General features: G+C 39.2%; 2 protein-coding genes across 2 annotated transcripts; one reads left to right on the plus strand and one right to left on the minus strand.

Annotated features, from left to right (window-relative positions):
* Positions 1-2,861: 2,861 nt before the first annotated feature.
* On the minus strand, positions 2,862-11,699 carry CHCHD4 (coiled-coil-helix-coiled-coil-helix domain containing 4). Its single transcript, XM_084292714.1, has 3 exons — positions 11,594-11,699; positions 9,451-9,549; positions 2,862-4,014 (listed from the first exon to the last, which is right to left on the minus strand). The coding sequence occupies exons 1-3, from the start codon at positions 11,613-11,615 to the stop codon at positions 3,719-3,721; spliced, it is 417 nt and encodes a 138-aa protein (XP_084148840.1). The 5' UTR covers positions 11,616-11,699; the 3' UTR covers positions 2,862-3,718.
* Positions 11,700-11,876: 177 nt separating this feature from the next.
* On the plus strand, positions 11,877-23,556 carry TMEM43 (transmembrane protein 43). The gene is made up of 12 exons (XM_084292950.1): positions 11,877-11,987; positions 12,548-12,697; positions 13,721-13,855; positions 14,598-14,692; positions 15,457-15,506; positions 16,927-16,996; positions 17,894-17,964; positions 18,117-18,238; positions 18,863-18,937; positions 19,019-19,120; positions 20,770-20,887; positions 21,852-23,556. Exons 1-12 carry the CDS (start codon positions 11,976-11,978, stop codon positions 22,052-22,054), a joined length of 1,203 nt encoding a protein of 400 aa, XP_084149076.1. The 5' UTR covers positions 11,877-11,975; the 3' UTR covers positions 22,055-23,556.
* The last annotated feature ends 381 nt before the right edge of the window (positions 23,557-23,937 follow it).

The raw sequence follows: 23,937 nt of genomic DNA on the forward strand, positions 1-23,937 counted from the left end.
TTCATTGACATGGGATCAGATAAGTGCCTTAGATGAACAGGAGACATTGCTGTAAGGTTTAACAAGGACGTTCTCAGTAAGAACTGGATAGAATCTAGATCTTGTTTCCAGCACAGCCCTGCCAGATTCCCAGATGTAACGATCCTTAAAATAAACTGTAAGATATACATTTCTCTCTTGATACCCTTGTGTACGGCATTCCTACCTAGTGCAGGGAAGAAGGCAAATAAAGGTCATTTTCACATCTGAAACAAGGTCGTATCTCTAGGAAGATTACTAAGCACAAATTAATGCCAGGAAGTGGGCTGTATAACAAAAGAAAAAAAGATAATCAGCAAATAATTTTAAAATGTTCTGGAAATACAGTTGTAACTAATTTTAATAATTTTTCAGGAACTATATTTTAGAATATACAGTATATTAAAATATTTGCTAATAATAGGCAAGTGTTACAGAATCTTTATCATCAAAAGATGTAACACTTTCTCCATTATTTAAAGGTTAAGTCGATTGCAGGAACAATCCCATCCTAACAAGCAAGTTATCACAGATTATATATGAATTTGTGGCCTGCATCATACATGGGTTCCAAGTGACTGACAGCAGCCCTACCCAGCCTTCAGAATTACAGCTTGTTTCACCCGTGCACTAAGCCTGGAATTACAAGGACGTGAAGCATTACACACTAATATTGTACAAGGCAGTATTTTAGGAGCAATGACAAAAATCAGTTAAAGGATAAAAATCCAACTAGGATTACATTTGCACATAACTGTCTGGGCTAAACAGTTTGCATTAAAACCATATTCTCCCATGTCTAGACATACTTCATGTCTTGCTAACAGTTCCTTCCAGCTAAACTCTAATCAGCATTTCTCGATACTCAACAGTGTTTTTGTGAATTTTTTTTAAAGACAGAGAACAACAGAAAGGCACAGAATTAAATAAAGATCAATTATTTCATACTGAAATCTTTCCTTCCCTCCCAATGATTACTTTTGACCTGATACATAGGAATACCTGGTAAAGCATTCTGATCATTGGAAAGTAACTCCATGCAAGCAATTTCTCAGAAACATTTAAATCTACAACTCACACCCAAGATTTTGTAGTTCACTGAGACAGAGAACCTAAGTATTATTTATACAGCAAATCAGAAACACATTAGAACAAGACAGCATTATACAGCTACAAGTTTTCTATCTAGACAACAGCAAGACAACTTATCTGTTTATTTCACAGGTTTGCCACATGCCACACGTGGGATCATTTTATCATCCAGTTAAACTAGATGATAAACTAGTGAAAAAAAAAGAGGGGGCATATGAAAAAGACCAGAAATGTTTCCACTTCTAGAGGGCTTATCCAGAATACAAATGCAGTGAAATTATGACACTTTCTAATTTGACAGGGAGAGGGGGGAAAAGAAAATGAATTTCCACACAGATGGCTTGAAGATTACAGCTGAGTCCCTTTCTTAAAACATCTCAAACACATTAGAGGTTTTCAAAGCTTCTAGTATAAAGCCCTAACACGTACACTGTATTTGTACCAAATCTAGCACAACAGGTTACCAAGCCATAGCAGGTTCAAACAGAAACAACTCCACCCTAAACAATCCTTCAAATACATTAGATTATATGCTGTGATTTCCCTCTGTCCGTATAGCTTCAGGATCCTAACTACTGTGGCACCATGATTCTTATGTTTTATGTTGTGTACACAGATGCTATAAACACTTGTTACAGAGGACAAATCCAAAACCTGTAGAGCATTGAGGCAACGTGGGAAAGAAAAGCAGAGAAGAAAAAATCCAAGACAAACAAACAGGTCTTAGAACAGAGCACCCCTTCACAACCTGCTATTGCTCCGTCACAAATAACGCATTGGATTTCCATTTGAACAACCAAAAGCTCAGGTGCATGTGACTTTTTTTGTACTTGGTGCCCAGTGTTTATCTGATTGCCTAACATTTCATGTTCATGGTCCAACTGCCTATGTGCCAAGGTTTATCACTGCTGCTTTTGTGCTTATTTACTCAGGTTAACTTGGTATTTGTCTTCCTGTGCATGAAAGAGTCAGGCTGAGAAGCTCTGTCACATCTTGTCTCTTTTAAAAGCACAGATGCTGAGTACCTGCTATCCATCCCCCCAGAATTGCGTTGTCAGCAACTCAATTCCCTCTTCGCTTACAACTTTTTTTGAGGATCCAATAGCAATACTGAAATATGAGCAGTTCATGCAGACCTTAAAATTTAACAGAAATTCCCTTCAGACATTCAAAAACATCCCTCCTAACACTGAAATAACTTATGCAAACAAGATACTAAAACATTGTGAGGAAGCAATGTTGCTGAGCACTCAAGACTGCTGCACACAGAGACAGGCAAATGCTTAAACATTACTAGACTCACTGCATGCTTTTTATGCTTTAGTTAATCAACACATGGAGGAAACCTGCAAGGAACACTTACTGAAAGGCACTGGTAATATCATTCTCAGAGCCTATATTTTGCTATGCAAGAAAAACAACATAGCATTCCCTTATCCATAGGTATTAAACTATAGTGGATTACTATTAAATTATTTGTACCTGTAAGCTAATTCTCACATAGTTTACTAGCTCTTCAGGTCCTCTATAGTGCTGGTTCATGATCCAGTAACTATGGCTACTACAAATGCTTTACAATTTTTATACCTTCTCACTTGGAGAGAAATAAAGCAGCAAATGATCTTCACAACACACAAATTGATTCCAAGTCTCATCCTTGCAGAAGAAGCTCTCCAAAATACAAGCAGCATTAGTTTAAAAACAAAACAAACACAAGCAAACAAAAAAGAGCTTTCAGTGAAGGTAAAAAGTATTTGCTTTTTAATATGCACTTAAGTCACAGTATTTCTTTTGAGATCATTACACCAGGTAACATTTCCACTGTATTCTTGAAGTATTTTCTATAAGCCTGTCTAAACATTAAAGGAGTAGGCATTAACTAAGGGAAACAAAAAAACTGTGCTTTCAGAACAAAAATAAAGCAAGTGATCAACATTCTTTCTATTCATTTATATCAGTGGTTGCACAAGAGATTGTTTTTCAAAATTTAAATGCCATCACAATAAGCAAACAAAATCAAAAGCAGCACATACTTCATTGTTTTTCTGGCAGTCCTTACCTGATGTCAGTAGTAAAATGCAACCCAAATCTAATCACACCATTTGAAATTATCTTACAAATTTTTGATTTATGCTATTTTCTGCATCTTGTATTCTAGCAAAAAAAAATCATTAAGGAGAAACAATCATTTAATGCAATTTCTATTAACAGAACAGAAATACATTACAAAAGAGCAGCTACTGATCAGAGCATACTGAAATGAATACAGACCTGGTGCACTACCAAAATTTTTGCTGATAGTTATGTATATTTAAAGAGATTATTCAAGTCAAAACTCAAGGAGAAACTGAGGTGTGAGAACAGCTGTTAAAGTATTAACTGCGTCCGGTAACAGTTCACACAGCACACACACATACTGGTTCTTTCTGCAGTATTTATTTGCGAGGCTGTAGCACTGAGATTTCTCCTCCTACAATAAATTACTTACTATGATACAGTGTATAGAACAATGGTGAAACATTTCTTGACGACTCAAAGGACAGACATACTGCAAAAGTCCACGCCTCTGAAAATGAGAAATGGAGACAACAGCCTCCTTGCATCTTCATTAGCTAGATCCTTTCTCTTCTTTGGCAACAGAAGCCTCCACAGGAGTATCTTCCAAATCTTTGTTTGACTTCTCTTTCTCATCATTTTCATCTTCTTGAGGGTAAAGATCTGGGTATTTCTGCATGCATTCCTGCATGGCACGGAATTGGTCCACACAGTCTGATCCCTTTATTTCTTCTGTGCTATAGTGGAAACAAGAAAAGGCTGACTTGAACTGCTCCCCACAAGGACCACTAGCCATTCCACCCAGACACGGGCAGTTCCAATTGATATCTCCATTGGGCAATATCAAGCCTGAACAAACAAAAGAGAGAAGAAAAGTTAAACGCTCCTTTCAAAAATTAATTTCATTCAATGAAAGCTGCTACGCTGCAGGTGTAAGTGGAAGTATCGGGAATACTATACTAATTCTGTAGCTTCAAGAGCACAAAACACCTCATGTTTCCTGGCCCATTTGTTTCTCTCTGATCTTTATGATCCGCTATTGGGCACAAGTGAGACTGTTTCTGTATCTATGCCTGAAATTAAGGCTTTGTCCCTTGACTACAAACCACTTAGAATATGCTAAGGCAACTCCAAAAGGAATCAGAGTCAAGTCAATTCACTTGCCAAACTCTGTCAGGGAAGCATGCAAGCCTTAAAATCACATCATACAGGACACAAGAATTTAATTCCTGTATTAAAATTAGAATTCTTTTTAAATTAAGCTGAATGGATGCTTTTTTTTTTTTCTTTTAGATGAACTTTTGAACACTAATCCAGAAGTTCTTTCCTCAAAATTTGAGCAGGAAATCCGTTAACAAAAAAATCAGTTTCTTTTAAGACATGCAAAGACTAAGTCTCGTACTGCAGAACAAAAAGAAAAGGGAGAGCATGACAGTCTGTCTGATCCCAGAAATCAAACAGCAGTTTAGATGACAACTAAAAGTGAGTTAAGTTGCATTCTAGACACTAAATAGACTGGAATAGCTGGAAAGTTCTGCTCCAGAACAATTAAAGACACCACAGAAATACTTCAGTGATGGAATAGCAAGGTGGAGATATAAAAGGGGAATACACTCTTTGATATAACAGCTTAGTTGCATGATGGAGTTCAAACAGAAAGCCAGAGAATTCATTTGCTCTGTATGTTTTCAAAAAATCCTTTACAGTCAGGTAGGAAAACTGAATATGATGGACCTGTTAAAGTGCACTGCTAAAGTTGCTATTAATAAGCAATACAACTTCATTCCCTTTCTCTGCTTTGTGAGAATGTACATGTAGTTAGTTCATCAATGAAGAACAGAAAAAGTTCTTTAATCCAAGCGGGTTTATTCTTGACTTGAACAGTTTTCTCCCCTCTTCTCCAACAGAAGGCTTCCCTAACTTCATCTCCAGACTGATTTCCTGCAGGAGCATAAAACTGAAGTTTAAGTGCTTTCCCTCTAGAGGAAGGTATGCAACTACCATTATTAGATAAATATGTATCAGTTCTGCTCTGAACAAGAAATTATATTTAGGGCCTGATGAAACTTAAGATTACCTAAAAAAGCCTACTTAATATCTTTGTCCTGTGAAATCATGAATTTCCAGATATGCTTATTGGTGTATTAACAAGAACAAAAGGAAAATTTTACTCAATACTTTGCTCTCAGTCAAACCAGTTCAGCAGAAAATTCACTAAGTCAAATGTCAGTGCTGATCTCCTTTTCCTTCAGGAGGTAAGTCTCCTTAGCATGACTTTGTCAACTATAGTATTGTCATTTTTCATAGATCAAGCTTTATTCAGCATGACAGTTTTGTAAAATATCTGCATTAATCACCGTACTGACAAGATACACCTAGTACAGTGCACTGTGGCACCTCTAGCTGTCTGGAGGAGAAACAGAACAGCTGAGACAAGGAGATGCATGGCTGGTGCCAGATTCCTTCTTGCCAAAGATGACAAAGGAAAAGAAGAGTTGTTGATCACGCAGTGTAGAAGAAAATTGGCTTGCTTTGTTAACTAGATGTTGAAGTCCTATATTCTTCTTAACATCAGCCAGACATTTTTTCAATACTCACAAAAAACAGAAAACACAAGAGGAGTTTTGAAAAGTTCTTGAAGATAACACAGCAACAAAATTACTTATAAAATACTTCTCTTTAAAAAATACAAATTATTTATTTTGTAATCAGAACTACTTGTGAGCATGCAAAAAACACAAACACTTCCTTGTTGATAATTGCAACAGGATGCATACTCAAATGATTCAGCGTATCAGTTAGATAGTAACACAGTTAAAATAGGAGCAGATTTTATCCATTGCTCTTCCCAAGTCACAAGTCTATAATAGACAAGGTTACTATCTTTAATTCTCTGAATTAACACTTCTTTCAAATGCAGCCTGAATGTCACTGATTCAGTGGGATATAATGTATTTGAGCCTGCACTTGGGGGAAGAAAAAACACCTGTTTACATCATGGGGGAATCAAGGCTTGGGTTAGCAATCAACTGCTGACCTCATGCAACCAAACTTCTCTTAGCTTGTGGGATGTGCTAGTATCACGGATGAATGCAGAAACATCTGCATTACCTACTGAAATCTCATAGCTGATAGGACAGAAGTCAAAAAAAAAAACAAAAAAAAAAACACCAAAATACAGCTTTATTTTCTTCTCAAAGACTAATGTCTGTTAGTGCCAGATGCTACGTAAGAACAATGCAATAATAGAAAACAACATGCTTATCTTAAGGATGGAAAAGGCTCCTACCAAAAAAAAACAAAACAAAAAAAACAAAAAAAAAAAAAAAACGCTTCAAATAAATTAAAAAAATCAGTTGTATTAAAAAATACAGATTATTATACATCTATATAATCAATCTACTCTTTCTCAATATGACTGTTCTGTATATAGTACAGCAGAGAAGATAGAGACATAACAGGGGATTATGCCACAAAAAACACTGGAAACCAAGTCTTCTATTCAAAGTAGAAACTAAATTAGAAAAGCCTGCCTGTTACTTTATGTACAAAGCCCTTTCCAATTTTCTTTTAAATAAAAACCACACAAACCAGAGCTTCTGCACTTCAACGTATTCTAGAACGTTTTGCCCATGTGTCTTTGCTGGCCACAAATTTCTCTCCCATTAGATGCAGCTCATTCTGTGATGTGTGAATTGTTTTGATCTGCTGCATTGTAACCTGACGCTGTTCAAGCGAGAAGCTTTCAGAGAACCCTTAAAACATGGCAGCAACTAACCACATACTCAGAATAAACTTATTACAGTTTTTAAACAGTTTCACATTCTGAGTTATACAGACACACACTGTCACTGTAAGGTGTCCCTGATGTAACGAGCTTCTGGCTTTCTTTGTTCTCTTCTCTATACTTTAGGAAGGTGATCTAGCATACTGTAAATACCAGATTGTTAGGAAAAAAACCACAAACACTTCCACCTCTATTTTTCACCACAGCTTTTCCATTCATAGCAAAATGCATATCAGAGGAATCAATTAATATGGCATTCAAAAAAAGAAAGAAACAGCTCCTTTAATTTTTGCTAGTTTATAAACCAAATAAATGGCACAACCCTGTATACTCCTTGCGTATGTACAAACAGAATAATTTGGGGTAGAAGGACAGAGACACAAAACAGAGAAGTCCCTCTTTGGAGGCACCAAGAGAATTGTATTTTATGTTTGCATTCTAAAGTTTTAGGTTAGATGTTAGGAAGAACTTCTTTACTGAAAGGGTTGTGAGGCATTGGAACAGGCTGCCCAGGGAAGTGGTGGAGTCACCATCCCTGGAAGTCTTCAAAAGACGTTTAGATGTAGAGCTTAGGGATATGGTTTAGTGGAGGACTGGTTAGTGTTAGGTCAGAGGCTGGACTCGATGATCTTGAGGTCTCTTCCAACCTAGAAATTCTGTGATTCTGTGATTCATAGTATATCTCTGTTAGATCTGAGACAGGCAGCCTTTCCTCTTGAAATCCAGTGTCAAAAATAGACACTTAGTTGCAGGACCAATATGCATTCTCATGCTGTTGCTAAATACCCAGCTTTTGTTAATAGAATATCTTAATTATGACCAAAGGAAGACCACAAACGATTGTAGCAGGGAAGATGTACAAACTTTAAACTACCACATGTAGCATCAAAACAGCTTGCACGTTTTGATTGCTTACATTTATTTACCTCAACAGCAAGCTTCTCTGTTTAGGTGTACATCACACAAGGCGATTTAACAACTAAGCGAACGATAAAACTCTCCAAAGGTTTCTACGCACTCCAGATGTAGTATCTAGGAAAAGTATCTTCCTTTGCTTTATTTTGCAAGCAGTCGCCAGGTTTTTTTTTAGAGGAAACAGAAAGCCACCAGCCAATGAAAAGCAATTGGGAACTTAATGCTGCCATTTAATCATTAGAGGCTGTTACCTCTTCACGTAATAGACCAATAACGGATTATAGGCGGGTCTAGCATGGCATCAGCCAGTAAAGCACAACCTGCCTGAAAACATAACAGGTAGAGGAATTCCTGACAGACACTAAGCTGCAGCTTTTAAACATTTTTCTGAAATAAGACACAGCCACCTGATGACTTAAGGCAACATGAAGTTTCTATATTCTCTTCTCATTATTCTCATGTGGGTCATTATAAAACTAACGGATTCTGTTCACATGAAATAAAACATTTGTGTATATGTTTGCTGCTCCTACAGTTCTAATGAAACCAGGATAAACAGCTAGAGTGCAAGATTATTTTCACACAGATCTATGTATGAAAACAAAGTTATTTTAACGACGCAGAAAGATATGGTTCAAATTAAACTACATATCACATCAGTTAACAAAGCATCCCGTGTGCTACAGCTGCTAAACAGTGCTTAAATGCTGCCCTCTAAAGGTCACACAGCCACTTGCATATCTTCAGTTTCTAAAATTTCAGTCTCAGTTGAGCTATAAGCAATGAAATCGCACAAAGTGAAAATTAAAAAAAAAAAAAAAAACAACAATTTCATAGACACTGAGAACATTTTATTAACCTAGGGCAAAATTCAGTTAATCATCATGATAGGAACAAGATATTTCATTCATCCATTAGAAACAAACTAAAATACACCCTATAAAACCAAAATATTAAGAGTCAATCTCTGAAATATTCTCATCTCTTAAGTCTCCTGAACTAATTCATTTGCAGGTTCAATGTACTTTCTGTAAGATCTGCAATCTTCATTGAAAACTTGAGCTAATCTCTTCTCAAGACAAGATAGTTACAATTGAAAACCAGTAATTTGAACTTACCTGTCATATGAAATAAAAACATTTTACATCTATTGATTACATTGCCACTTGTACCATATAGGGTAAGTGAAAAACATGTAATATTAAATAGGATAACAACCAGAATTTACGCCTTTTAAGCCCTAACTATGTTAACACAAGAAAGACATTTTTTCCTGGATATCTCTGGTTACTAACTGAAATTATAAGCCATCAAGTGATGTAATTGAACAGATCACTTTGAAAGACCATTAAAATTCAGAAAAAAAGAGTTTGAGTGTTTTTTTACTGAACATTTTTCTAAATTTACTAAATAGATTGCTTATTTACCAAACCAGTTGCCCTGCTATCAGTCTGTAAAAATGAATCAATATTTTTGCTCCTACTTCATAAAAAAATTTGGTGGTGTTTTCTTCTTTTTTTGGGGATTGTTAGATTATCATATTTCATATGTCACTTCCTACTTCCAGCCTGCTTACTACTGACCTTGTTCTTCATAAGGGTCATCTGGGTCATCTGCAACCAGTTCAGCACTGCTTGGTGTCTCATGGTCCTCCTTGGTCACAAATATAATTTTGTCTTTTCCTGTCATACAGGAGACAAAAAGCAAAAGTTGAGAGAAAGCTGAGACAGAATGAGTCATTTACAAAGCTGGTGAACAGCACGAGATAATGAGATATTCAACATGATGCTTCAGTGGTAATAGTGAATGAATTCTACTGTACTTATTTATCACCTTCAAATACAAGTTGTTGGTTCACAGGAACAAACATAGAAAAACAATCTGGAAAGTATTCACAGGGAAGGTGCTAAAAACTATAAAAAAAAGACCTTGAAATAAGACCTACAATAAAATCAATGGAAATTTAAAAAGATTAGGTAGTAATTTATCTAGAAAAATGATGAAAGAAACTGAGCCTGTTCTCTTTGTACCACTCTCACGTACCTGTAGGAAATTTTTCTTTTCCTATTGACTAATGAGAATAGGACATAACCAGTTAAACTGATTTACAATAAACATTTGCATAAAGCACAGTTAGGCAATGCAAATAAATGTCTACAGAGATTGCGACAAGTCCTCACTAAAGAGAAACAAGATAAAACAGGTGCTTATTTCTAGAGGAGACCAGAATCAACTATCAGGACTCAGAAGCAATAGAAGATTGCACACTATTTCTGAGCTGTGACAGCATTTAACATGCCTCAAATAATTTTATTTTAAACACCAGCATCCCCCTCCCCGCCCTAATGGAGGTAGGGACTGACACAGTGTGGTGACAGGAGCTGGGTGCAAGCAACCTGAGAAAGGAGGTGGAGAACCTGAAATAGTTTGGGAAGTGTTCTTTTAAAGCACTCATTTAAATAGTGTTAGCATACATAATAACAGATCGCCCATTTGTTTGTTAGAATATACAGAAGCTATCTGAAATTCTTTTCCTCTACAGTTCCAGTTTTCACAGCAACAAACTGTAATGGCTGGAGATCACAGCACAGCTCATTGAACTGTGAAGTTAAGAAGTTGTTTTGAAACAAGCTCAAGCTACTACTCTCCTAGAAGAACTTGCTCAGCTGAGGGTGGTTAGACAAAAAAGGAGCAGTGAAAGCAAAACTATAATGAATTACAGGCAAGCATTCAGGAGGATACTCATTAAGATCAACAGCCTCCATTAGAGGCCAGTGGCATGTTTTGCAATTATTACGTGAATTAAATACTGAAGAGTACCTTAACGGGGTTGAACCAACTACACCCAACGGTGCTGCGCACATTACCAAGGGCAGAAAAGCCCCAGAGCACGCTTCCTGCTCCAGTGCCACTCCTGATTTAACAAAGAGGTTCTGAAGGGGCAAAAAGAGGCCTGGCTGGAAACCAGGGCAGAGTTTCCCAACAACTCTGCGAAACTATAAAAAAAAATGTTCAGAGGCAGGAAGGTCACTACAAGGACATGGTGTAATTAGAAATTAGTCGCTCCTTGCATCTCAATGTGACCTCAACCAGCAGCTGCTCAGGGCTTCCCTTGGCTTTGCATTCAGACATGTCTCACACATTCAAACGTGTCTCAGAAGCAAACAAATTTAAGTTCTTTTTAGGAAGAAAGCAGGTTTTTGGTGTTTTTTTTTGGTCAATTCTGCGTTGTACTCCAGCTCACTTTACACCATAGAACACCTCAGGATTTCTCACAGAGAACTAGAAACGTATGAACTCTAACCCCTATTACTCTAACTGTAACTTTGTACGATGCCGTAAGCCAACTCACGACCTTATGACCCAGAACACTGTTAAATTAGGTTATAAGCATGAAGCAAAGAGGAATATAAGTTAAGGCTGCCTCATCACAGCATTCAAACAGCATTCAGCGTGCATCACCAGCTTTCAGACCTAGAGAAAAACCGCTTTTCAAACTAGAAAACGCTTCTTTCTAGCATAAAACCAGTCACGTTATCAAACATGAAAGAAAAAAAAAAAAAAAGCACCAAAAATCCACCTCGTCGGGGCAGGAGGCGGCCAAGCCTCAGGAACCCCAAGACCCAGCAGCCCAGGCCTCCCCCTCCTACCTCCCCCCCTCAGCGGCCGCTTTCCCTCCCCAGCACTCGGGCCCTGCCCGCCTCGCCTGGCCGGAGCCCAGCGCACCTTCTTGCCTGCAGTAGGACATGGCGGCACCGCGCACACCACGGCAACGGGCGGCGGCGGCGCGCGGCTCCCTCCACCTCACACACACGCTCCCGCCTCCGGAAGCGGCCACCCGCCGCTGAGGCGTCCCCTCGCCGCGGCGGGAACGGAGCGGCCAATCCAGGCAGGACTACATCTCCCAGAGTGCTTCGCGTGAATGGGGGGGGGACACCATTTTATTGCACGCTGGAAACTACGCATCCCGGCGTGCACCGCGGTGGGGGGGGGCTGAGGCGAGGAGTGAGGCGGGGTCGGGCTGAGGCGGGGTCGGGCGGAGCGCGGTGCTCGCGGCGGTTCCTGCGGCTCGTCCCGGGGCGCTGCCCGCTGAGGGAACGGCCTCAAGATGTCGAGGAACGTAAGTTTGGCCCTGCCGCCGCCCCTTCTCGCTCTATGGGGCTCCTTCGGCTCCCCCGGGGTGGTTCTCGGCCGGCCCCTGCAGCCCCCACACCTCAGGGGGTGTAACCGCCGCTGTCAGCCTTTAGCGCCGCGCCAGAGGGTGGCGATGCCAGATGTGCGTTGATAGCCTTCTTTGGTGCCCGGGCAGCTTTTATTTTAAAGTATGCTGGCGCTGGTCACTGGCGAAGTAAAGTGTGAGGTGTTATTTATAGCCGTGTTGTAGCTGGCGTGGAATCTGGGAGCATTACTCAATTTCTCATCGCCCGAGCGAGGGGCGTGGGCACCGGGTTGGGAGCGCTGGGACAGAGCTAAGGAGGCCTGAAGGGATGGGCTGAACAGCTCTTAGAGCAACTGTTTTTTCTATCAGGCTGGAGTTTGTTTGTAGTGGGCAAGTTTAGGCCCAAAGCAAGAGGCACTACTTTGCAGAGTAGCAGGTTTAACAAAGCTACAAAACTCATTCTGGAACAGAACGCCTTCCCCTTTCACGCTGACACTGCATTTTTGGTTTATCTCCAACAGTTCTCTGACACAGGCAGCAAAAAAGAACATGTTAAAATCACAAGTGAGGCCAAACCGGGGTTCCTGGAGAGGCTCAGCGAGACCTCTGGAGGCATGTTGATGGGACTTGTGACGTTTCTTCTGTCTTTCTACCTTCTTTTTACCAATGAAGTAAGTGAAGTACTGTCAGTGTTTATACACAGCTTTAACATGTCATAGCTGAATTGACATGCAACTGGTTTGGCATGTATAGACTCGCTGAAATTTTCATGCTAAAGTTTTAATACTGCATCCATGAAAAGAGAGTAATATGTCTGGAGAGTCTGGTGCTTATGCTTGAGATGTAACAGAAGAGTGAAATCACAGGGCCACAAATGTTTTTTCTATAGAACAGTGTGACAGAGATGTAGGATGTGTGTGGTGGGAGGTAAGATCCAAAACCTTTGAGGTGGTGGGGAAACAGGCTATATATAGTGTTATTGGAAGAGGCTCGTATGAGACAGTCACATTCCATTCATCTCTCTTATTGAGCTAACACAGGGTCCTCATTTCTAGTGCTGTTACAATTTCATTAAAGGAATTCATATTCCATGTTGCAAAAGTGAAGGTGTTAATTATTCTCAGTGTTACTTTGTCTTAGTTTTATGTTTAAAAGGTAATTAAAGTAAATAAGGAATTCTTATACCTACCCTTGCACACATGCATGAGTTTGGCAGTTTTGAAGTGAGGTATTAGACCTTCACCTAGGTGAATTTTCACCTAACATTTTCTTTTGTACCTCTACAAGAGGAAAAGCAACTACTGTCAGTTTCAGTGACTGTGCAGGAAAAAAAATAAGTAGTCAAGTAGTTATACAGGCCTTCGTAAAAAGGATTATAACTAGCATAAGTTTTGCAGTCATTCAAGAGCAATAATGTAAGAGATGAAGAGCAATAATATTAGACCTTTGTAATAATAAACTATGTGTGTTTGTCTAGTTAAGTCAGTTAATTGTCCTGCTGCATGGGTGAGAAGTATTGCACCAAACTGTCAGATGTGGAGAAATAGAGTGAAGGATTGCAAGCTGAGAGCTTGCCTTGAGTCTGAATGTAGAAGTCCCAAGGGTCTGCAAATTGCTTGTCTGATAACCTTTTTCACAAAATACTGCAATAGCGATGTTTCTCTACAACTTGGTTTTGTTTTTCTTGATTACAGGGACGAGCTTTGAGGACAGCCAAATCTCTTGATGAGGGACTTTCTCTTGTGATCCCTCTTGATAACATTCACAGTGTGTCTCAGCAGAATGAGGGGAGACTAGTACACTTAGCTGGCGCTCTGAGCACATCAAAGGTAAATACAACCAGTATCTTGAAAATAGGAGAATTTCAAGCTTGGTGGGAAAAAATTTTGCTGCCAGTTAAAACTGTTTGTTATCCAGGCAGAAAACAAGTAGCTTCTTTCCACTTCTGTAAGAACTACGTGCTACCATCCAAGTTATAGTTCTTGGCCAAAATCAGGGAGGTGCTGCACAGCACCAGTCTTCATTCTCCCAAGCAACATGCTGTGTTTACCCTTCCACTAACTTGAAGGATAATTTCAGTTTCCTTTTGCGTAAGGAAGCTGCTGTACATTCATGGCATTGTAAAGTGTTTATGCTTTTACAGTACAGATGGGATGGAGATGCAACCTCTTGTGTTTAAGGTATTTAATTCAGTTGTGAAGTTGTTAAAGATTTTTGAACGAAAGAGGCTGTGTGGTGGGAAGGCAGCACTGATGTATTGTGTTGCTCCTTTGGCCATGCAGAAGTAACAAACTGGAGGAGCTTTGATCCTCTATTTCATCTTCTGGGACTTTTTGCACGTTGTTGCTTTGTTTAGAAGTATTGAAATTGAATGAAGTATTGAAAATGTATTGAAAGAAGTTTTCTTTCAATTCATGTTTTCTAAATAATGAACTTTACCTTTGCTCTAGCAAAGTAATAAAAGTATAGTAGTAATATAGTAATAAAAGCAATCAGTAATAAAAGTATAGTGTTTGAATTTGTGAGGAACAGCATTTATACTGACTTGTTTTTTCTTTATTTTTGACATAGCCTTTGTTTGATCCCAGCTATGGGCTGACAATCCATGCTGTCAAGCTTAAGCGCACAGTGGAAATGTACCAGTGGGTAGAATATGAAGATTCTAGGTGAGTGAAAGAAACTTTTAAAAGTTGTTAAGACAACATCTTCGTAAACAGGATCCCATTAACAAATACTCCTTTTATTTCCCCGCTCACAAAGCCAAAAAAAAAAACCCACCTACCAACTAACCACACAACAGAACTCTGTCAGGAGAGGTCTGGAATTCTTGGGGTGTTTTATGGAATCACTTTAATTTCCTTAGAGATGTCAGGTTTTGTAGATGGCTGATGTTGCAGAATTTACATCCGATAAAATCAAAGATGTTTATAAAATGTTTCCACTTCCTGATTTAGTATAGTTTGTATGGGGTTTCTTGACCTCTGTGCTGTAGCTGTGGCTTTTTGTTTTCATTATTGTTGTCCTGTGCTGGGCCTCTTCAGAAACCACTGATTTTTGGTCATATGTGTTTTCAACAAAGTTCAAAAATCTTTAACAATTTATGGAAAAAATATAAAACACTCCTGTTTTTCCCAAAGGCACAGTTGATTGCTACCCTTTCTAACGTTCCTAAAGCTTCTCTGATATATTAATGTTCTTTCTGACTGTTAGGAATTCCCTAGTTCCATCCCCATAATATTCCCTCTCTGCTAGTTGTTTAGCCAAATCAGTATTGTTTTCCCTGAATATTTGGTCCTGTTTTTTTTTTTTTTTTTTTTTTTAAATAAAACTTTATAATCCTTTTATTCCCCCATGATTACTAAACCTTTCCTTCTGTTCTTTAAAACTTGAGCATAGACCATGAAGCCAATTCTTTTATCTTTCTTTGCAGAGAGTATGAAGAAAATGGTGAGATTAAGAAAGAAACAAAGTATACATACAGTAAGTTGATTAACAGAAAGTCCCTTTTATGCTCTTAACTTTGGATTTTCATGTGTGTGTATTCTGATTTTGTTGTAAAACCTTTATTTTTTTCACTAGAAAAGAAAGCTATTTGAAAAAATAGCAAAAATTCTGTTTCCTAAGGAAATGGCAGGGCCTCTCGAAGTAACTGAGGGGAAATGATACGTGCTGTGAGCAAGCAACTTCTAAGTCTTGTCTTGGAAATCCCAGGGGTTGGAAGCGCATCCAGGGATAGTGTGCTCCCATGATAGGATCCATAGGGCCCTCAGTGATGGGAGATGGGCAGAGCTGGGAGCCCAGTGTGTTGAAAGCTACTTCTGAGATTGCTCTTCCAAAGTGCTGTAATTGGGCGTATGTCAGGTGTGAGCAGAAGCAAACAGACAGGGAAGAACGGCGTAGCTCCAGTCTATAAAGGCAAAATGTTGAGAGTCTGTTTATTAGGTGTTGATACTAGCTAATGAAAACCACCACCACCTTCTGATGTGTGCTGTAGCTTTTGCCAAGTATTTTTTTGGTAGGAGCAGAAGTGGGAGGATCATTCTGATCTACCCAGTGGCAAAAAATTGAGTCATTGTGTATCTGGAGATGAGTCTCTCTGCTTCATTTATTCCCAGTTAAAGCACATGGATACGTAACGTGGGTGTGTGGTTTCTGGGTGTGATCACAAAAATTTCCCAGCTCACTGTGGCATGGGGCTCTGCAGCATGGAGATCTATAAGGAGCAAAGTTAGGTGGGTGTGAGCTATCAAAAATGGCAATTTAAAAACAAAACAAAAACAAACAAAAACTGTGCTCTCAAGATTGTTGGATTCTGTCCAGTAAAAGTTGGTATTTTTCTAGATGTGGTGGGTTGTCCTTGTCTGGCAGCCAAGGGCCTACATAACTGATCGCTCGTTTACCCTGCAGCCAGATTTGGCTAAAAAGAAATCTGCTCTGGGGATGTGGGGAGCCTGCTGTAGCCCAAATGAAGGCAGTGTTAGGCATTTTTGACAGTGGCAGCTACAGATTCCATCTTTATCTTGTTTGACTGCGCTGAAATCTGCTAGTTCCAACAGAGCTCACAGCCTCTCCTTGCAAAACCAGTTTAATCCTAAAGAGTGGAGCCAGTGCTCAGTCTGATCAGGGAAGATGCCAACAGCAAAGCTCCCACTGAGTGAAGATGAGTTACAGTTTTATCTCTAAAATCCTCTTCTCTAAGCCCTTCCATTTATTGCTAATATGTTAGGAGGCTAGATTTAAGTATCATTACAGACTATCACATTTTGTCTCTTGATGTAAAAAGTATTACTGTGAGTGTAATTATGTAATTTAGAACTGATTGATTGAGAGGTGTCTGCAGTAACTAAGATCTGAGTGGCAATTCTTCCTGTCTTATCAATCTTCATATCGTTTTCTTCAGATACTGAATGGAAATCTGAAGTTGTGAACAGCAGGAATTTTGATCGAGAAATTGGACACAAAAACCCAAGGTAATTTATCACCTAGCACAGTCCCTCTAGATTCTGTCAATGTATGCGATCAAAGATGAGAGCTCTGCACCTAATCTTCATGACACAGCAAAGTAGATGGAAAGTGTTTGCCTCTTCCTATTGGAGAGAATTTAATCATAGATAAATAGCAGTTTAAAGCTGCCTGGTGGAAGCAGCATTATGCTACTCATTAGCCATGGCTGGATATCAGGCTATTACTTTACCTCTGGACCATATGGTCTCCATGTGGGAGAACTTGAATGGGTTTCTGTCTGACTTTTATTGTCCTTTAGTGTAGTCTATTGCTAGTTCTTTCTTCTACCACAAATTGAGTGAGAATAGCTGGCATCCCATGAGCTTGCCATACCACTTGCATGCTGTTCTTCTAAGCTAGCATGTATGAGCTCAGGCATATTTGTGACAATTGCCTCTATATAATCAGTTTTGTATTTCTCTCATCTGCAACATTTTAATTACACTGCAGTGTGCCGTTTTTAATGCTAAGTTTTAACTTGCTTGTCATTCTTAGAGCACCTGCTAAGTTCCTTAGGAAGCAGGGTACCATCTGGCAAAAAAAAAAAAAAAAAGTGTAAGTGACAAATACAGCCAAAGGGATAGGAGAACCAGGATTTGAATAAAACTTAGAACTCTGCCTAACCTCCAGAGCTTTGTTTTGGCCCTATGGGCACATCCAAATAAACTGCCCTTTATTTGGAAATACTGCGTTAGGAAGAAAAATGAAGACATACATGTTTTTAATTATAAATCCCAAGTAAATAGACCTGTTTAGATGAGAATGGAAAAAGGAAGCATAGATGACATACTTGCTTTGTCTCTTGTCCCCATGCACACTGTTCATAATTCTGGAACTAATCAGGAACTCTTTCTGTTCTCCAGTGCCATGGCTGTGGAGTCTTTCACTGCTGTTTCTCCTAATGTCCAGGTTGGAAGCTTTGTCCTTTCCAAAGGTAAGAATTGCTTTGTACTGACTTCGTGTCTTCTGTTAGCAGCAGACTTCAGTTCTTCCTACAGTGGCAGTCATTTCAAATGAAGCCAGGAAGCCACCCTGCAAACTGGCTGTTAGACACCTGACCTGAGCTTGTTTCTTTATTCTGCTTAGGTCTTGTGGATAAGATTGATGACTTCAAGCAGTTGAGCTTGTCAAACCTTGAGGATCCACATGCTGATGTTACTCGGGGAGGAGATTATTTTTACCACAGCGAGAACCCCAGGCGTCCAGAAGTAAGATGAGAAAAAAACTAAAGCAGAAATTGCTATAATATGAAAAAGAAAGCTGGGGTATGTCCAATTTCTGTTTCAACATGTAGAAATTGGGGTACAGAGTACCACATAGGGCAATACTGTTAGTATAGTCCTTCAGCGAGAGTGATCGTCATGAAGGAAGCTTCTGATTCTGCTCGCATCTTCTCTTTTTGTTTGCTTGCTTGTTTTTTGTCTATCATGCTTTTAGATAGAATGACATGGGATGGTGTTGGGAGGTAGGTTCAACCTGTGCCTTGCTGTACTGAACTGAGTACAAAGAAGTAGCTTGTTCTCAGCTTGTGCTGCCTGCCTTCCTCTGAAAAAAGATGAAATGACAAGGGATGAACATAGGATCTCTTTGGTGTTAATGTGTTCATGCAGCTAAAACAGAGGGGATATTGCAAAGCTGTGTTTGAGCAATCACATTTTGGTCTCAAAAAAGTGCAGCTTAGAATTTCTACAGGATATCCTCTGGCTTGACATAAATGCTTAAGAAAAGTGACAATACAGAAAGAGCGTTCCGATGCGCAGTTGTCTTCTCTGTGATTCTCCTTTGTAATGAAATCTTTCTCTGTTGATTTGAAATATTCTCCTTATTTGTAGGTGGGAGACCTTCGTGTCTCATTCTTCTATGCAGGTCTGAGTGGAGATGACCCCCATTTGGGCTCAGCTGATAAGGTGGGTCTTCAGCTGCTTGAGAATTTTTCACATTCTGTCCCTAACTCAGTAACCAGTAAAATTATTTCTCTTTCTTCCAAGGTGACTGTGATTGCTCGCCAGAAAGGTGACCAACTTGTTCCATATCACACCAAGTCTGGAGTTGTCCTGCAGATTCTCTACCCTGGGGATCTGTCCGTGGAGGTAAGATACCACAGTGTACAAGTGAAGGGTTAAAATTGCCGATGGTACTGCAGAAGCAGCAGTGGAATAAGCTCTCATTCTCCCGCAGGCCTGTTCTAGAGGAAGAGATAGCTGATGTAAACATTGGCTTTTCTCCATGCTTTATCTAGGGCAAAGCATTACAGCCCGTGTTTGCCTTCCTGCTTTCTGCATGTTCTTTGTGTTGCAGCAAAATGCTGTGCTTCACCTGCTAGCAGTATATAATTTGACTATTTTATCCACAAGACCTAAGCAGAATAAAGAAACAAGCTCAGGTCAGGTGTCTAACAGCCAGTTTGCAGGGTGGCTTCCTGGCTTCATTTGAAATGACTGCCACTGTAGGAAGAACTGAAGTCTGCTGCTAACAGTAGTTATTCCTACTTCTTTTTCCATTTTAAGAAGAAGCTGTAGCTAAACTGTAGTTTAAAAAAAAAAATAAAAAGTCCCCTTGTAATGGTGCTGAACATCATTTGCTCTAAGGACTGTTCCTGTGCCTTCTCATTTTGCATTTTATTTTTTCCTTGGTAGCTTCCCACTTACACACACACAAACACATGCTTTTGAAAAGGTCATATGCAAAAACAGTAAAAATCAGGCTTTAATTAAATAAACCGTAGGAGCTATCCTCTCTTCAGCCTCTCTAAACAGGGAGTTTAGGCTTGCTTGAAATGTTTATTGCTGTTCTGGCTGAGAAAGAACCTTCAGGCAGTGCATAATGCTCCAATAAATCCTGCATGCTCCAGCAATTTGGTGATTCATTTACTACTTTTAGTAGGTTGGTTTCCATTAATGATTGCTTTATGCCCTGCCGCAAAAATCCCAGATGTCAGGAATTTACAGGAGCTTCCAAAAGCAGTTAAAGTGTTTGTTTTGAGTTGAAAGAGTAGCAGTAGAATCAGCTCTCTGCTGTGAGCTCTGAATCTTCATTAAGTAGAATTTTAATTCCCTGGAAACAAACTCACTAAAAATGAATAAGTTCTAAAGTATTTGTACATACAAGTAGTCAATCAGTCATACGTGCGTCTTTTCCTATGAGCGTTGTATTATTTCTTAGCCATCTGCATGTGTAGGTTTCACTACGGAGGGAGACGGGGCACAGAATCCATTTTGAAAAAATCTTTCTTGGAATTCTTGCAAATAGATGTTTTGCTTTGCTTGGTGAAATATACACATCTTTTATCTTTTCTTCTCAGCATACTATTTTTTTTTCTTTCATGCACTTTTCCTTCATTGCCTTTTCTCTCTTCCTGCAAAGATACCGAAACTAAATCTTTCATGTTACATGTACTTACTTGTGCTCTGTTTTTCACAGTAATGTTCAGTGTATCCATTTGCACCAAAATGTGTGTACACTCTCTCTCTCTTTGGTTATAGAGAGTATCAGAGTGTGCTTAATTGAGCTGTCTTAAATTGGAAAAGTAGAGGCTTCCTTTGTGCTGCGCTTTGAAATCTCTTGTAGTGTGCTGGGATATTACAGCCAAAAAAAAAGCCGTAAAGAATGAACTGCAACATATCTTCTGCGGGAGAACTTGTACCTCTAAAATACTCCGACTTGTTCAGAATGCACTGGAAAGAGTTGGATCAGAAAAGAAGTTGAGAAACAGGCTGCATGTAATGGCATTTGTTTTCAGGAGGTGTTTCAGAAAGAGCACGAGAGTAACACCATGAAGACTTGGGCCCTCCGTGCAGCTGGCTGGCTGGCAATGTTTGTAGGCATCAACCTAATGACCCGAATTGTTTACACTTTGGGTAAGTTTGTGACAGAAAACTAAAATGACTTAGAAATAGGATCATAATCCACAGAGCATCGTCTCTTGCTCAGATGTGTAATTAATTTGGAGGCCAGGAACAATCTTGTTTGATCTTAGATTGGATTCAGTGTGAAAGTCCCTGTAAACAATTGAGGATAAACAGAATCCCAGCACCAGATGGATGCTTTGTGAAAATAAATAAATAAACAGGTATCTCTCTGCCAGTCTCAGAAGATCCCAGCCTAGTGCTTACCAAAATTAGAAGCCAAAGCACAAGCTGGGCTGGTTCTTTCAAGTCTTGCTGTGGCTGCTGCAATCCAGTTACTTTCTACACCCATATACAGGTGGTCTCCCACCAAGTCTTAATTAGTAGTTTTATAATAACTTGTCTTTAGTTATTCTATGCTACTGTGAGCACAGCAAAGAAGTTTTGGTTTCTTCCTTTTAACTTAGAAGAATGTTGGAATAAATGCTCACTGAACAGGAGAACGGTGCCTCAAACTTGCATAAACTTCAGACATCAAAGCTATCATTTGCTTTGATAATCTTTGATACTCCTTTTTATTTATTTACTTATCCATATGCATACAGCTGAAAGCTTTATTTTTGCCAGAAATTCCTATTTTGCTTGCATGTTATATCCGTTGCCTTAGACTTGTTTCATAGCTGCAAGGTTATTTGTCTACGCTGCCTCTTGAGCGTTGGACAAGACTTCAGAGTTAATTTTGCATGATTTCCTGTCTGAAGAGATGAGGACACCATTGTCTTAGATGGCTAGCTGTTGCTTATTTATCAAATGCCTGGAGGATACTCTGCTGAAATGCCTCATCCAGTGCCCTTGGTAATAATTTGAGTCTTCCTTTTGATCGCAATTGTTTATGTGTGGATCCTAAGAATGAATAAGAGTTGTTTGTAAACGATAATCTTGTCAACTACTTTATCTCATTTAATTCTTCCTGCAGTGGACTGGTTTCCTGTTGTGAGAGATCTGGTTAACATTGGATTAAAAGCTTTTGCCTTCTGCGTAGCCAGTTCATTGTCACTCTTGACCATCTCCGTTGGCTGGCTCTTCTACCGCCCTCTCTGGGCTTTGCTGATTGGATTGCTCTCTGTAGTTCCAATCGTGGTTGCAAAATCCCGTGTTCCACCAAAGAAGCATCAGTGAGAAAGAAGCTCTCATGTTCTGCACTGAATCCAGGCTAGAAACTCTTCAAGTGCATTTCTGTTCCAGTTACTGCAGCATGCTTACAGCACATCGGGGTTCAGCAGCGTGCACCAGCAGCTGGGGAGGGCCATTCATAAATGTATTATCTATGGAAAAGATGACTGTAGCATGCTATTTGTAGGAAGTCAGTGATACTGACTTCAGGAAAAAAGTATTTTGGAGCATCTGTATTCATTCTAAGTCAGAGAAAAAGCAGATTATCTTTCACCATTTATTAATTCCCCCTGAACTGGCAAATCCTTACCAACAAGTGTATTACCACTGTGTGTATTATGGAGAAAGTGCCAGCTTCATCACATGGACTGGGATCTGAAATCCTTAGGAAATACGTGTTCATACCTATCTCTGACAATCCATCCCTCTGCTACCTTTTCTGATTTGTACAGTCATGTGCTCTTCTTTGGCTAATGTATTTGGAAGTGCATTGTTAAAGGAAAAACAACTTTGACAATATATTTTTGTAAAATATATTCTTTTGGACTCAGTATTTTTAAAGTTAACTTGAAGTCTTGAGTGTCCAGGTTAGCCGTGCTCTAAGACAGGGAAGATTTGCCAGAAAGCAGTGATTTTCCTCAACTTCTTTTAAAAATCTCTGAAGCTGTTCTCAGTTAAACACCCAAAATGGTAGTGTTACATAAAAACTTCAAATTGCACTTCTTTAAGGGGATACTCAGAGATCACTCACCTTTCACTTTAAAAATAAAACCTGCTGCCTTGAAACAAAACTGATTAATAATCAAATATATATTCGTCATAATATTTGGTGTGTTTTGCAATACATACTGTTTTGTTTTTTGAATTTCATTTAGCAAGGACAATGAAAATGCTCCATGAAATTAAGTCATGAAAACATTTCTGCCTGATTAGCTTTCATAGACTTAGTAGCTTAAACGTTGCGCTATCGCTGTATCATAAGAACACTTTTCTTGTAGAGTTGTGATGCTTACAGGTTCCTGTTGTAACTAGTACTTGAGACTGTATTCCCCATACCAAAAGAATTTAACTTGAATATACGTTGAAGCAAACGTTTCCTATAAATGGTACTAAAATAGAGATCTGATTTATAAATCACAACCATTTTGAGAAGTAGGAATTACGTTATTAGCCTTAATTATTTTATTTTTTCTGGTATTTAATGCTGTTAATTCAATCTCCTGTCTCTGAAAGCAGTGGTAGCGAGTGGAACATTATAGGAAGTGCACGTAGTCTCATGCGTGTAGCTGACATGTGTTGGTGATCCTGGGCAGTCTGTATCTGCTGCCCTCTGACTTTTACTGCATCTAATGAGAAATTGCACTTTGCTGGGGAGAAAAACAAACGCTGGACTGCTGTTTTACTGATGATGCAGGAAGCTAACCAGTATTACTATATTAGAAACAAAGATACTATTTTCTACAGAAGTGCTGAGCTTTTGTACGTTTAATAAAATACAATTTTCAGAAGATTGGTCTGCGGGCTTCTTTTTTTGTTACCTTTAAGCATGGCACACCTTGTGTCCAGGTACATGGAAGATTAGTTTGTGGCTTCTAGGCGAGCTAGTTTTTTACTGTTGGTGAAGATGGGTGTTCAACTGGGTTTTGTATAACCTGCAACTATTTCCCCATCTTGGGAAAACTCTTTCATTTTTTTGCATGCTTAGTTTAGGAGCTGGCTCCCTTTGCAGCCAAGTAGCATCCTGCCTTCTGCAGTCATTTTGTCTCTCTTTCCCTGCTGACTGTATGTAGCGACTACTCACAACTTCTTGTATTTAAGTATCCCGAGTTAAGAAGTGCTGAGTCACATTGATACAAGTGATATCAGCTCTCAGTTTAAGCAGATGAAAA

This window comes from Netta rufina (assembly GCF_964035555.1).
Source record: "Netta rufina genome assembly, chromosome: 10".
Classification (NCBI taxonomy): Eukaryota; Metazoa; Chordata; class Aves; order Anseriformes; family Anatidae; genus Netta; species Netta rufina.

Coding starts and splice junctions, on each gene's coding strand:
- CHCHD4 (XM_084292714.1), bottom strand. CDS start 11,615: ATGTCCTACTGCAGGCAAGAAG. Junction 9,550..11,593: donor GTCCTACTGCAGGCAAGAAG/GTGCGCTGGGCT, acceptor CCTGTATGACAG/GAAAAGACAAAATTATATTT. Junction 4,015..9,450: donor TGACCCTTATGAAGAACAAG/GTCAGTAGTAAG, acceptor TTGTTTGTTCAG/GCTTGATATTGCCCAATGGA.
- TMEM43 (XM_084292950.1), top strand. Junction 18,239..18,862: donor AGAACCCCAGGCGTCCAGAA/GTAAGATGAGAA, acceptor CCTTATTTGTAG/GTGGGAGACCTTCGTGTCTC. Junction 18,938..19,018: donor ATTTGGGCTCAGCTGATAAG/GTGGGTCTTCAG, acceptor CTTTCTTCCAAG/GTGACTGTGATTGCTCGCCA.